Source organism: Microtus oregoni, unplaced genomic scaffold (genome assembly GCF_018167655.1).
Source record: "Microtus oregoni isolate MIOR12 unplaced genomic scaffold, Mior012 000007F_ref0000211, whole genome shotgun sequence".
NCBI classification, from domain to species: Eukaryota; Metazoa; Chordata; class Mammalia; order Rodentia; family Cricetidae; genus Microtus; species Microtus oregoni.
This window is the reverse complement of record NW_024543066.1, coordinates 35,134,716-35,150,450: the sequence shown is the minus strand read 5'-3', so window position 1 is coordinate 35,150,450 and position 15,735 is coordinate 35,134,716. Positions and strand designations below refer to the sequence as shown.

At 43.5% G+C, this 15,735-nt stretch overlaps 1 protein-coding gene across 1 annotated transcript in view; it reads left to right on the top strand.

Annotated features, from left to right (window-relative positions):
* The first annotated feature begins 426 nt into the window (after positions 1–426).
* Positions 427–15,735, top strand: part of Efhc1 (EF-hand domain containing 1) — a 31,173-nt gene continuing 15,864 nt past the window's right edge. Inside the window, exons 1-7 of the mRNA XM_041656361.1 lie at positions 427–595; positions 2,538–2,759; positions 4,622–4,909; positions 5,583–5,732; positions 7,971–8,163; positions 11,455–11,675; positions 14,937–15,077. Of these exons, the coding sequence (XP_041512295.1) occupies positions 467–595; positions 2,538–2,759; positions 4,622–4,909; positions 5,583–5,732; positions 7,971–8,163; positions 11,455–11,675; positions 14,937–15,077 (1,344 nt within the window). The 5' untranslated portion in view covers positions 427–466. The remainder of the gene's footprint in view (positions 596–2,537; positions 2,760–4,621; positions 4,910–5,582; positions 5,733–7,970; positions 8,164–11,454; positions 11,676–14,936; positions 15,078–15,735) is intronic.

Sequence of the window (15,735 nt, the reverse complement as noted above, 5' to 3'; positions counted from 1 at the left end):
AAGTAATTAGCGCTTTCACTGGGGAGCAACCACTTACGCTGGGTGTGAACCAGGACGGCAGCTCTTTTCCCAGAGTTGGGAAAGAGTTCCTGAGTTCTTGGGAGGACTACGTGGAGCGAGAAGGAACTTCTCCTCCGTAAAAGAACGTGACCTCACTGCACAAGCCAAGGCCTGAGGACACCAGCCTTCTTCAGCCGTGCACATAAGTTGCTCCTCGGTTGCGTCCCCAGGGAGCCACCAAGTGGGTGCAGAGGAAGAAGGGAAGGGGTGGGGAAGGAAGGGGCGGAGCCGCCTCTGTCACACCCATTAGCCACGTTCAGTGACCAGGAGCCTCAGGGGTCCTACGCGCACGCGCAGACCTGGACTCCGCGCCCTCCTCCCCGCCCTTCCACCCTCGCCCCGCCTCGCGCTTCTCCCTCCCTGGCGTAGTGTTTGGCGTTACCATGGAGTCTGGAGAGGCCCGCGGATGCTGTTTGTTGCCAGGGTAACCCGAGCGGCAGAAGGCAACCGTGGCGGCGGCTGCAGGGCTGCGATGGTGACCAACCCGGTGCACGGCCTGCCCTTTCTCCCGGGCTCGTCCTTTACGGACTCCACGGTGAGAGCCAGTTGGAAGGGTTCTCCACTCCGCGCGCCTCTGCTCTCCTCCATCACGCAGGCTCCACCGCCCTCCTGCATACCATCTTCTGGGGGCTTTGTTCGGCCTCTTGGTAGTCCACACACCTTTGGGTCCTCACTGCGGACTTGTTCTTACTTTCCTACCCCACCTAACCTGCCTTCTGGCCCCATTACCCCAGACCATCGCCATTACCCCATTACCCCAGATTCATTCTTACCCTCCTCAGCGCCTCTCTGCTTTCATCCTCTCCTCCCTCCTCTCCCCAGCAACCTCATCTGAATCCTCAAGATTGCTGCCTTGCAGCCCCCTTCCCATGCACTCCTTCCTGATGGGTCATTCCCTCAGGTCTCCGGGCTTCTGAGTTAAGGGTCACTTTTCTCTCTAGCTTCAACCTTCTCTAGAATTGAATCCCGCTCCAGCTCCTCTTGGTTTTTTTGTAGTTTCTCTTAAAAGCGTGCCCGTCTTCCTCTTCTCTGCTTTGCATTTTCTCATCTCACTTACCTCAACCTCATGGACCACTTGGTGCTTTTTCTTTCCTTAGCCTGTGTTTAACATTCTTACCATTGCATTTATTGTATATAATATATAACTCATTTTCAGACAGTGTGTGTGTGTTGGGGAGGAAGGAGGCTTGCTTGTTGTATCTTGTATGCAACCCAGAGGGGCCTTGAACTTGAAAGTCATCTGCCTCAGCCTCCAGAAAGGCTCGGTTTAAAGGCATGCCAACATGAAGTGTCCTTATTCAGATTGTATTTCATTCCTTTCCCCTGACAGTTTTTCTTAAATTCACTGTTTGGATGAAATTTAATAATAATGATAATAATAATAATAATAATTATAGTCCAGTGTGGTGGCATGTATCCTTGATCACAGCTTTCGGGAAGCTAAGTCATAAGGATGACCAATTTGAGTCTAACCTGGGCTACACAGCCAGTCTCTGTCTCCAAGCAACACCAAATCCAAATCAGACAGCACAAGAACAGCATGAAAAGAAGGCACAAACCACTGGGACAGTGGCTCAGAGGAGGAAGTGCCTGCTGCTCATATGTGAGGAGTGAAATTCAGATCACTAGACCACAAGCAAGCCGGTTAGCTAGGCTGGCCCTCCCCTCATCAATGTAGGTCTGTCACATGTATGCCCACATACATGCAAGCAGACATGTGCACACCACACACACACACACACATGCTCAGAGAAAAATGTGCTGCCACCACGACCACCAAAATAAAAATGCCTCAGATCAAGGCCCAGCTGTAACAGGAGTTTGGTTTCCTCGTGACATAGTTTAACTTTTTTACTTACTCATTTATTTTGAGATAGGGTCTCATGTAGCCCAGATTGGCTTCAAACTTACTATATAGCCTGGGGTGATCTTGAACTTATCCTGAGTGCTAAGATTACAGTCAGGTCCCCAAAGCCAGAACTTTGCCAGTGACAGGCAAACACTATCCACCGAGCTACACTCCATTGGCTAGGACCTAGCAGTCGGATAACCCCATCTAATCACAGGAAACTTTTCTGGGTGTGGAGATGGGAGTGGAACTGATCACACAGGAAATGTCACTAGAGAGCTACAGGCCGCCCAAGGGATGTAAGTCCCTTGCTGCATTTAATGCACATTTTGTGATGTTGAAAAGCAAACATTTGGAGCTAGAGAGATGGCTTAGTGTTTAAGAACAAGAACGGCTGTTGCAGAGGGCCTGGGTTCAATTCTCAGCTCCCATATCAGGTGGTTCCTATCCATCTTGGTTCAGCGAATCTGAGGGCATCTGCACGCACACCCACACATCTGCCCACATACATACATAATTTTAAAATATAAGTTTTAAAGCAAGAGTTTAAGCTGTGATAGTTTAGGAAGATTGTTGTTTCCCTTAAAGATCTGTATGGGGTTATTAATGGTGTCCATCTTTTCTTTAGAAAACAGCATTCCACAGAAGCCAGACACTCGGCTACAGGAACGGCTATGCAGTTGTTCGTCGTCCGAGGGTGGGGATAGGCGGAGACCGGCTCCATTACAATCAGCTGTCTCAGGCCGAGCTGGATGAGCTGGCCAATAAAGCCCCCATCTTAACTTATGGGCCACCCAAGCAGGCCCCACCTGCAGAGTTTGTCCCTGCGCATGTGGCTTTTGACAAAAAGGTATCGTCTGGGATTTTAGGGTCCCCCTTGACTTCAGATGTCTAAGACTTGACCGCTGGCAGAAATGTTATCAGTAAACCACGGAATTCCTTGAGTACTCAGAGAGAAAATTGTTCAGATACCTCAACCCTTAGTCACAGACAGCGGAACTGGCTCCTGGAAGAGGCTTTCTCAAGGCAGGAAGCAGATTAGAGAAAATAGTTCCCTGTAGACTTCCCCAGAATATTTTCCAAATACAGCGACAAGTTGCCTGAATTCCAGCTCCCACATTCATGGTGCACTATGCTCATTTTCTCTGCTTCCCACCTATTCTGCAGCAATGAGTCCTAAATCTCTACCACGTGCAAAATATCCCCGTCTGTTTCTTGGTTAATTTTTTCACAAGATTTCACCCATCCATCCATCCAGCCAGCCAGCCATCCACCCTTTCATCATTGGTGCTATTTCTATTTCAAACACTCTAGTGACTGTTTTTCTCTAGCAAAGTTCATATTGTCACCAAAAAATACAATAAACCCCCTCCTACCTAGAACTCCTTTAGGGAGAGAATTTGATCCCATCCTTGAGCCCCAGACTGCTTTCTCAGAGACAACGAACAGTGATGTCCTGTTTGCTGAGTTTGGACAGACATCCATGGCCCTTCTTCTAGGCCCTGTTTCACTCCCTCCCTCCCAGGCTCTGCTCTTGGCTTGTACACACGACTGTTTATTCTCCTGGTTCCCCCTCCTGTCTGTCAGGTTGCTCTTTCTCTGGTCTCCCTGCCCCTTTGATGTGGGCATTTCCAAGTTTCTGTTTTCACTCTTGAATTTCCCTTTTTAGGAGGCCTCACCAACTGTTGTGCCTGCAGCTGTCTTCTCAGTGCGCTCCACTGTCAGTATTTATAAACTCTGTCCTCACTGAGCGCCAGACCTTAGCCACAGGCCACTCCCGGGAGTGGGAAACCCTCACCTGGGTGAGCTGTGCTTCACACTTAGCCTCTGTATTTCATTACCCAGCCCCGAGGACTGCTAGATCTGCTTCCTCGGTTTGAATTCTGAGCATTCACGCTTGACATTTTTCTCCTCACATTCAAAAAGATGCCAAGCCAAGTATTTCTCTTTCGTTTCTGCTGTCATTTTCAAAGTTCAAACAAGCAATATGATCTCTACAAACTCAGGAAGTTTGAACACACCACCGGGAGCCAAGGCCACTGTAAAAATTCAGTGAAAAGATACATTTTTACACAGAGTATCTAAATATTATTTTCCCCTCCTTTCTACATGTTACTCGGTTCTCATCCTACCTGGCACAGCTGGTGTTATCCTAACACCTGTTAAGAGCCTCTTGTGTTAGCATTCTTCTCAGTTGCTCCCTCATTGGGGTCTAGAACTCTTTATTCTTAATAAGAAGGAGGTAACTGACTTTTAAAATTAACAGTCAGTGGGCTGGAGAGAGAATTCAGTGTTAGGAACACTGGCTGCTTTCCCTGAGAAAACAGGTTCAATCCGGCTCTCACTTGGTGGCTTACAACCATACTGCCTGTAACTCCAGTTCCAGGGACCTTGATGCCCTTCGGGCGTCCACAGGTACTTACATACATGTGCACACACACACACACACACACACACAAATAAATAAATCTTAAAATAAGAGTCTAAACACCATAAAATTACTCTAAATCAAGAACTAAGGCATATACATTATTTAGTCTAAGTTTTTACAAAATTTTCTTATAGAAGCAGTTCATTTGTAGATGTGTAAAGACAGGAGATCAAGATTAATCTACATTGATCGTTTATGTTAGGGGCTGAAAAGCATATTCTTAAGAATTTGAGGAGCTAGAGAGGTGGCTCAGCCGTTAAGAACATGTGTTGCTCTCGCAGGTGCTGAAATTTAGCGCCTACTTCCAAGAAGATGTTCCCATATCAAGCGAGGAGCACTACCGAATCCGCCACGTGAACATGTACTACTATCTAGAGGATGACAGCATGTCTGTCATAGAGCCCGTTGTGGAGAACTCCGGGATCCCGCAGGGCAAGCTAGTCAAGCGCCAGCGGCTAGCCAAGAACAATGTGGGAGACCATTACCACTGGAAAGACCTCAATCGGGGAATCGACATCACAATTTATGGCAAAACTTTCCGAATTGTTGACTGTGACCGATTCACCCAGGTATGGTGTATCCTTTGTGGGCTGGGACTCCGCAGTAGGACTCTAGCTGGTGGGATGCTTTTCATTACTTCATCCATTAGTGGATGGAGAAGGACCCTGGTGGCTGTGGGGGAAGTCACTAAGCAGGTTAGTGTTTGTGCGACTGTGCACACACACACACACACACACCTTTAGTACAGAGTATAGACATTAGGAAAACAATGCCAACTTTGTCTTAGATTTTTTTTAAAAAGTGATTATATACTTATTTTAAGTGAATGACAAAGTTTAAGGACATTATTCCATCTTAACCTGGCCCTGGTGCACTCACCTCCATAGCAAAAGTGAGACACACGTCTTGTGAAACCATGCTTGGGTACCAGATGCTTGTCTTAAACTAATGCCAAGATGTTGTTCCTAGGCATCTAACGTGATTGATATAAGTTCATAGTTGAGATGCCCAGTTATCTTACTACGATGCCTCCCGACTAGCTTAGCATACATATGATAAAGAAGACCTCAGGCAGTTTTCGGCTGTTGTCTGCACTGTAGAGTTGGGCCGCTGGAGATGGCATCTCTCAGACATGCCCAATATGTCAGCAGATCATTTGTTCCACTGCACTTATGTTCAGGCCATTAGTTTATGACATTTCAAACCTTCAGGAGGATGTTGACATTAATCCTGAAATTTCAGGAATTTTTGGAAAGTCAAGGAATTGAAGTGAATCCACCAGAGAAGATGCCTCTCGATCCTTACACTGAACTCCGGAAAGAACCTGTTCGTAAATACATCACCCCATCAGACTTTGACCAACTGAAGCAATTTCTCACCTTTGACAAACAAGTAAGTGACTTAATAGAGGAGGTTTACGTCTGTTTGAGTATGGATATGTGTTTATTGGAAAGTTTTGATATCCTACATATATATCGTATAGCAAAGTATATACATAATTTAACCTTTGGCACATAGTAGCTTCCTGTAGGGCTAAAAGTATACTAGTGCCAAGATTTCTAATTTTTACTATCTTAAAATTTTATTAATTATGGGATATGTATGTTGTGTGTGCCACAGCCTATTGGAGAAGGTCAGAGGACAACTTTTGGACACTGATTTTTTTTTTTTCATTCTGTTGTGTGGGTCCTGGGAATCGAACTCAGGTGGTCAGGCTTGGCAGCAAGCTCCTTTACCTGATGGGCCATCTAGCCAGCCCTCAGCTTTATATTAGAGATATAATGGAGCCTGCGGCATGAGTTCACCTGGTAAAGCAATTCCTGAGCCACTGACATTGACTCTCTCTTTCCATTTCAAGTCCTGCATCTCTTTTTTCCTGTCTTACTTAAGGTTGCGATTGCTGTGAAGAAACACCATGACCAAAAGCAAGCTGGAGAAGGAAGGGTTTATTCAGCCTACACTTCTACATCACTGTTTATCACTGAAGGAAGTCAGGACAGGAACTAAACAGGGCAGGAACCTGGAGTCAGGAGCTGACACGAGCCATGGAGGGGTGCTGTTTACTGGCTTCATTCCTCATGGCTTGTCAACCCGCTCTCTTATAGAGCCCAGGACCACCAGCGCAGGGGTGGCACTATCCACAATGTGCTGGGCCCTCCAGAATCAATCACTCATTAAGAAAATGTCCTAAGCCGGGCGATGGTGGCACACGCCTTTAATCCCAGCACTCAGGAGGCAGAGGCAGGCAGATCTCTGTGAGTTCGAGACCAGCCTGGTCTACAGAGCTAGTTCCAGGACAGGCTCCAAAGCCACAGAGAAACCCTGTCTCGAAAAAACCAAAAAAAAAGAAAAGAAAAGAAAAAAAAAAGAAAATGTCCTACCGGCTTGCCATCATCCAGATCTTTTGGAGACATTTTCTCAGTTGAGGCTCCCGCCTCTCTGATGACTCTAGCTTGTGTCAAGTTGACCCAAAAGCCAGCTGGCACACTACCCCCCCCCCCCAGATGAGTTAATCTCACAGAATCCTCTGAGCAGACTTAGGTGAATGGGGGGGGGGGAGTTTAACGCTGCTACATGTTCTGATACTGAATAGCTCTTAAAATGAAATAAAATAGTTAATTCAAATAGTTACGTCCCTTGATTTCCCAGGAACCCCATCCCAAATGCATCCCTGCTGAATACTGTATTAGTGTTAGAGTACAGAATGCTCTGAGCATGTTTTCTGACTCTGCCCCGATTGGCAGCCCCACCACCTGTGAACTACAGTGGCGAAGTAGAGCTGAATCTTCATTCACCGATAAAGAGGAAAAATAATGGCGATTACTCTGAAATTTTTGCCTTAATTTCCTGCAATCTTAACTTCTTTTTCTTCAGAAAGTTCTACTCAGTGTTACCACAGATTTTGGATTGAGATTTTGTGTGTTCATTTGTTTACTTTTGGCTTGTTTTATTGAGACAGAGTCTCACTATGTAGCTCTGGTTGGCTCAGAGCTTGCTATGGGGGTGGAGGTGCTTCAAAGTCCCAGAAATCCTGGAAATTCTGCCTCCAGAATACAAGGTGTCTCTAAGTAGCCCTGGCTGTCCTCAAACTTGCTGTGCACCCCAGGTTGGACTGGAACTCATGTTCTTTTTGCCTCTGCATCCCATGTACTGAGATTACAGGTGCGTACCACCACACCTGGCTTTCTGCCATTATCTTAAATTAGAAGATTCTGTCCATCCAGTAGATGTGATTTGGTAGTCCCAAACGAAAGATAGGTTTATTAATGAAATTTTTTTCCATGCCAGTTCTATACACACAATTCACCATGTATCTTTGTTACTATGCATAAATTACCTTTATAGGCAATCCTCCCCCTTTCTTTTTATTCAGCTTCTCTTTCCCAGACTACTATTTGGGGCCAAAGTAAGCTCTCCTGTCTTGGCACAAACCGAGAAAGCTTGTGCTATTCCTTTGGTATGTTAATATGTGGTACATGATTTTGGATATTTTCCTATCCTTGGTTTTTTTTTTTATTTGCTGTCTGAAAGTGTTTCAGCTACTGTTCATCACTGTCTGATAGACACATGCCATAGCGAAGTTAAGACTCTGTTTTAGAATCTTAAAGCATCACTTTGGACTCCTCAAAGGTTCTTCGATTCTATGCCATCTGGGATGACACGGATAGCTTGTTTGGGGAGTGCCGGCACTACATCATTCACTACTACCTCATGGATGATACAGTGGAGATCCGCGAGGTCCATGAACGCAACAACGGAAGAGACCCCTTCCCACTCCTCATGAACCGCCAGCGCATGCCCAAGATTTTGGTGGAGAATGCAAGTAAGTTTCGTTAAGGGGAGCCTCTGTTACTTGGGGGGTGGGGCTTCTAGGGAGTTAAGAGTCAGGGTGATCACTCTTCTTTACTTGGCTCTGTCAGTGTTTTCCTAAATTTTTAACCTTTTTTTTTTCTTTTCTGCAACTTTCCTCCATGATTTGCCTTAGTCCAAGCATATGTCCTGGGCACTCCAGTAGAGATGACTTAGCAGATAAAAGCAAAGCAGAAGAAAAAATGCAACAGGTGATTTCTTTAAAGACAGGTAGAGCAAGGCTTCTTAACCGAACCCATTTACTATTAGGGTTGCTTGTTTGTCTTGGTGCTGCTGGAGATTAAATCCAGAGGCTTATGAATGCCGTTAAGTGTTTTGCCACATAACCTTGGCTGGCAAGGAGCTTACTGTGTAGACCCAGCACTGCCTTGCAAGTACTGGCATTAAAGGTGTGTGCCACCATGGTTAGATTTATATCTTGATTCATATACAGTAATTGGAAGCAATAAATGAGATTTACACACACAAAAAAAACAAATGATTAGGTCTTATGAAGCATTATTTGGCAGTGTAAAAACAGAGTAAAATGAGATACATTTGCATAAAGTAAAACTCACTCTTAGTATCCGTGGTGGACATTCATTTAAAGAGCTGTACATTTGTGGTTTAGGAGTCTGCAGCTGGTTTCTCTGTGGTGCTTCTGCCCAGAGAAAGGAAAAAAACTTTAGAGCTTAGATACAGGGTAGGACCTGTGGCTGAAGTGTCTAGACCTATCTTTACTCTGGGTAGAGACTTGGGGAGATTATAAAAAACATTTTTGCATACTCTCTGGTTCATCTTGATCTCAAATAAGCAACCAAGCTATGCCAGAGAACTAGAAAACCGGAACAAATCAACCCATAAATTGGAGAGAGAGAAAGAGGGGGAAGGGAAGGGGAGACTAGATCAGAGCAAAAATAAATGAAATGAATAAAAAGAAAAATGCAAAAGATAATTAAAATAGTTTGTTCTCCAAAAAGACAAAGAAAAATGACTATCTTGTGATGTGAGATTCCCTTCTTATGCTGTGAATATGTTTTATTATCATTGATTAATAAAGAAGATGCTTTGGCACTTCCTCAGAAAGTTAAAGCTAGAACTTCCCTCAGCCCTGTGTGTGTATGTGTGCATGTATGTGTGTGTTAGTTAAAAGAAAATGAAATCGGTATATAGAAGAAGTATCTGTACAAGTGTGTTTAATGTAATACGATTCATGTGTCTAGAAATAGAAACAACCTAAGTGCCCATCAGCTAATGCATGGAGGAAGAACATGTGGTACATGCAGCATGGGAAACTAGGCATCCATACAAGAGCGAAACCCTGTCACATGTGCCAACATGGGCACAACACTGGAGATCATTTTGCTAAGTGACATAAATCGTGCACAGAAGGATAAGTACCACCTGTGCATCGAGTATGAAGTTGACCTCACTGGGGCTCAGTGGCACACACCTGTAATTAGAGTACTTGGGAGGCCGAGGCACGGGCCTCACTGGTGCAAGGACAGTCTCAGCTTCACAGTGAGACCCTTGCCTTAAAACAAAAGAAAATAAGAATGTTGATCTTGGGAAAGTTGGTGTCAAATGGTGATTCTCAGAGGGTGGAAAGAGTAATGTGGGGAGGGGCTGGGGAGATGGCTCAGTATGTACTGCATCTGCCATGCAAGCATTGGAGTCCGAGTTTAGATCCCGAGCAGAAAACCTGGTGGGGGCAACAGCTTACCCAATTGGTATCCCCAGACCTGGGGCATGGGAGCAAAAAGCAGGCTGATTCCCAGAACTCACTGGCCTAACAGTCTAGTCAGCCAAGGAAGACATCGGATGTTGATCCCTGACTCCAGATGGGTAGTGCATACATATGAATGTGAACCTACAAGCTTGCTTTCAAATATCTACACCTGTATCACACACACACACACACACACACACACACACCCCACACATACATACACATCCACATCACTCACACACACACACATACATACACACACACGAATAGAGGAGAGAGGCGAGATGGGGAGGAGTTGACCAGTGCTACTGCACTGCAGCCTGGCTATAGACCACGAGTCTAATATTTCATGACAACCACACCAGATCATGCTTGTTCTAGCCCACAGGAGGCTGAGGCAGGGTAATTACAGCAAGTTCAGGGAAAACCCATGCTTCATAACAAGACCCTGTCTCAAACAGGACAAAAAAAGGAGAAAAAGTAAAACCAAAGCACCTTGACTATTTTTACCATAGAGAAATAAAACATATCAATACATTTTAACATGATTTAATCACTATACAATAAATACATGGATCAGAACATCACATGGTACTCTATTAAGGTGTATAATTTTTATGTTTTTACGGATCTGTTGGAAAAGTGACAGGCTTACTGAATGAGCATTTATTTATTATACTTAAGAAATTCCATCTTTTTTTTTTCTAATTTTCCATCTCAGTAATTACCTGTCGGGAGAGGCCTGCCCTGTTTCTGGCTCCATGCATTCCAGCTCTGGTTGTATAGTGTGGTACCCCACCACTGGCTTTTGTGATGTTCATAGAGGCCATGCTTCATGAAATCCATCTGAAATAAGTTAACCCTTAGTTCTCACAACACATTGATAAAAGGATCCTTATTTCCAAAATGCAATATTTATTCAGTATTTGAAGGTGATTCCTATGTGAGTGGATTATTGCAATCATCTCATTAATTGTCTGTGCTCCTACATCATGTGTATAGCTATGTCATACTCTCCTGATAGCAGTGGTCACAGTGTGTGTGTGTGTGTGTGTGTGTCTAGGAGAACCCATTATCTATGTTGTTATTTATTGTCTATTTCAACAAACAGGATATTTTCTCCTCAAAGGTATGAGTTATTTTGCATAATCAATTGTCTCAGTAGTTAGCAGTGCACTGTATGTATATACATGTAAACCCTAATAATTGTTGGATGTGTAGAAAACTGGGTGATGAGTTAGAACCAAGCAACTTAGATCCCATCCAGAGCCAACTCTCTTATATGTCTTACATGGCCACATATTAATTCTGTGGACCTTGGAGGCTTTTGATGATAGCGCTAACTGAATGTAAAAGAGAGATTTTATGAAAAATATGTGGCATATTATTCGTGTAGTCTGTCAAAGATTGAAATATATAGCGTTACCTATTCCTTTGGCATATCAGTAGGTACTCAACCCTTAGCCAGAGCCAGCAAACAATATCCAGTTCTTGTGTTAAGCTTTCCTTCATCCCTCTAACCCCATGTCCTATTAGAGAACTTCCCTCAGTGTGTGCTGGAGATCTCTGATCAGGAGGTGCAGGAGTGGTACACTGCCAAGGACTTCATTGTGGGGAAGTCGCTCACCATCCTCGGGAGGACCTTCTTCATTTATGACTGTGATCCGTTCACCCGACAGTACTACAGAGACAAGTTTGGGATGCCTGATTTACCACGCGTTGATGTGAGCAAGCACGAGCCACCTCCTGTAAAACAGGTAAATGGAATAAAAGTCCCAAGTGTGATAAGAAAAAAAAAACCCGTAGAAACTGAAGTGAAGAACTCAATAAACACGGATGACTTCTGTATGATAGAGGCTCACAAAAGAGGAAATACGAAGAGCCCATCACCACATGAAAACACCCGTAGTCTAGTTATAATCAAAGAAACAGAATGACAGTAATGAGGTTTTATGCTCTGCTCAATTTGAAAGGTCTTCAGTACCTAGTGTTTGTCTCTTTGAAAACACAATTTTCATATGCTGTTGTTAGGAGAGCCAGGTAGAATCACCTTTCTCAAGTGCTGTTTGTTGCCATTTTAATTCTTTAGACTATTGTTTATCTTTGGTCTACAAAATCTGCATTGAGGACTATAAAGGAATGTTTTACGCAGGAGAGGTTAGCAAAATACATCTGTCCATACTAGTAGAAAATTGTAAGGTCTATAAAAGATAAAGTAAGTCTTTGTATATTAGCATGGGAAATGTTCATCGCATATTTTAAGTGAATAAGTGTCCACATTTCTGTGCATAACCTCTGTTCATAAAGGCTCAGAAACAGCTGTCAGACACAGCTGCCACATCATTTGTGGGCTCTGGTTCTCCTTGTGGGAATGGGAAGGTCAAGCAAGGAGAGAACCAGGGAACTCGCTTCTGATAGCCCGTATGTGGCTCTAATTTTTATTCTTGCAGTGAAGCTTGTATTACTCTTTAAAAAAAAAAAAAGTTTTTTTTTCTATTTTAAATCATGTTCAAATGCACCCAGCATCTTAACTACATTAAAGTATCTAGTTCAGTGGTATTGAACTAAAGGATATTTTGTAGATCCAAATGGATTTCCTACTTGGAGTAAGTTAGTCCCCTGTATCATGAAGGTTTTCTTGTTTTTAATGGTAGCCGTTAAGCCTGGGATATTGCACATAGTGGATCAGTGCTCTATTACATAGCAATATCTCTAGCTCTCTTAAGTTACATAGCAGAGTAATTATGGCATTGCAACCCCAAATCCTAAGAACGCTTACTTGTAGATTAGTTTGTAATGTCTCTCAGTTAATCATTATGGAATAATGTTCACCATTATGGAACCGTTTGAGTATTGTCTAGTGTCCTGTCCCTTTGCTTAACTTGGAAGGACTCCTTGGCACATTGCTTGCCTCTCCCAGCTTTTGTCCATTTAGAAATATCTTAATTTGTCCCTCATTTCTGAAGGACAGCTTTGCTTTATTTCCTCTTACGATTTGGATATATTGGTCCCCCACTGCCTTATGATCTCCAGAGTTACTAGGGAGAGATAGACTGGTAATCTTTCTGTGTGTGGCAAGGCAAGTCTCCCCGGCTTTCACAATTCTCTTTCTCGCTGGAACATTTGATTATTGAGGGTCTGACAGTGTGAGTCCCTGAACTCAGCTTCAATCTCCTTGTGTGTTTTCATTTATCTGGCTGAAGAAATGTAAACTATTTTTTCTTTAGACACACTCTCTTCCCATGTCTCTTTCTCCTCTTTTTTTTTGTTTGTGTTGGTAGGAGTGGCCAGTTTGTTTCATCCCAGTCACCTGGCTAGCTTACACCTGAAATAACCACACCGAAATTGTATTAATCAAAACACTGCTTGGCCCATTAGCTCTAACTTCTTATTGGCTAACTCTCACATCTTGATTTAACCCATTTCTGTTAATATGTGTATCACCACGTGACAGTGGCCTTCCAGGAAAGATTCGGCATGTCTGTTTCTAGGAGCTCCATGGCGTCTCTCCTCTGCCCTTCTTCCCAACATTCAGTTCTGTCTTCTCCACCTACCTAAGCTCTGCCCTATCAGGCCCAAAGCAGTTTCCTTATTCATTAGCCAATGAAAGCAACACATGAACAGAAAAACCTCCTACACTATGTTTGTTTGTCTTTTTTCTCCTCTTTTTATGAGATGTGATACTTATGTTGGTCCCTCAGAGCATCCTATGGATGCTCTAAACTCTAGTCATTTTTTTTGCCAGTCTTTTCTCTTCATCGTCCTCAGAGTGAACAGTTTGCATTAATTAGCCTAACTTCAGGAATCTTTCTTTCTTTCTTTCTCTCTCTCTCTCTTTCTTTCTTTCTCTCCTCCCTCCCTCCTTCCTCCTTCTTTCATTTCCTCCCTCCTCCCCACTTATCCTCTCTCTCTCTCTCTCTCCCTCCTCCCTCCCTCCCTCCTTCCTTCTTTTATTTCCTCCCTCCTCCCCACTTCTTCTCTCTCTCTCTCTCTCTCTCTCTCTCTCTCTCTCTCTCTCCTCCCTGTCTCCCCTCCCCAAGGGTTTAATAGGAAGCAAGGGGTACAATGTGATGGGAATCATCTCCCTTCTACCCTGTGTGTTCTGGAAATTGAACTCAGGTTTTCAGTGAGCACTGTTATTTACTGAGCCATCTAACTGGTCCTTTTTTAAATTTAGTTTTGGTTTTGTTTTATTTTAGGTTTTCTGTGTCTTGGTTGATATTTCACTTTCATATATATATATTTTCTTTTCTTTCTTTTTTTTTGTTTTGTTTTTTGAGAAAGGGTTTCTCTGTAGCTTTTTGGTTCCTGTCCTAGAACTAGCTATCGTAGACCAGGCTGGCCTTGTACTCACAGAGATCCATCTGCCTCTGCCTCCCGAGTGCAGGGATTAAAGGCATGCGCCACCACTGCTCAGCTATACTATATTTCTTGAGGGTTTTCACATCTCCCTTTAATTCTTTAATCATTTAGAAAATTGTGTGTGTGTGTGTGTGTGTGTGTGTGTGTGTGTGCGCGCGCACGTGCCGTGTGCATACCATGGTATATATGTGGAAGTCAGGGGAGAACTTTTGGGAGTTGGGTCTCTCCTCTCACTGTGGATTTCAGGGTTCAAGTTCAGGTTGTGAGCTTCTGTGGCAAGTACTGCACCTCTCCCCCGCCCCATGTGAACTGCCCCCTTGGAGCATTTTTAAGATAGTTGTTTTAAAGCCATTGTCAAGCATACCCTCTCTGGGATCTTTCCCAGGGATAATCTCTGCGTCTTAACTTTTTCCTTTTAATGTACCAATTTCCTACTTTTCAAATATGTCTTGTGACTTGTTAAGAATGGGATGTTTGTTCATTTACTTCTGAGACAAGGTCTGATTATGTAACCCAGGTTGGCCACGAATGTGCAGTCCTCAGGAGTTGCTTTGGAGTACGTGTTTCTGAGCTGACACTGAAGAAGACCCGCACAGTGACCTCTTGTGTGATGTTAGTACCAACAGCCTCACCTCTTTCTTCCTGTTTATCTCCAGGAGTTACCTCCCTACAATGGCTATGGACTGATCGAAGACTCTGTTCAGAATTGTTTTGCTCTCATTCCCAAAGCTCCCAGAAAAGATGTCATTAAAATGTTGGTGAATGACAACAAGGTGCTCCGCTTTCTGGCTGCACTGGTGAGGCAAATTTTATACCTAAGATGTTTTTCCTCTATCTCGGCACATTGGACAATTGTTCATTTTGTCTGTAGGGTATAGAGTCACAGTGTTATAGTCACGTGTTCACTACAGCAAACACTGTATGCGGTAGCCAGCCTTCAGAAATCTTAGGTAGTACTAAGTATAGTGCTTCTGAACCAAGACCCAGCTCAATTCCTGACCTCCCATTCCTAGATCCATAATCTCTCCTTTCTATACCTCAAAATTTTCATCCACTTTGCCTGTTAAGCAATTGTAGATTTCTATACCATATTTTAATCATTTATGCATTCATTGATAGACCCTTCCAGAGTATATTTCTTGAAGAATAGAAATTATGTCTTATTGATTTTTTAGTACTATCTATGATATCTAAATGTATTATTTTATAGAAAGTATAAAAAGTTGACTTATACTAACTTAATAGAGGTTCCCTTTTGAAATTTTAAATTATTTTATATGTATGAGTGTTTTGCCTTCAGGTTTGTGCACTGTAGAGGGCAAAAGGCCCTTGTGTGCACAGTTAAGCTCTGGAGAAGCCAGGAACCTTAAACACAGAGGCATCCTTCAAAGGAGGAGATATTTAACCAGTCTTCCTCCTGGAATGCTGGAAACGGGCCTAATTTTCAAGCTGGTG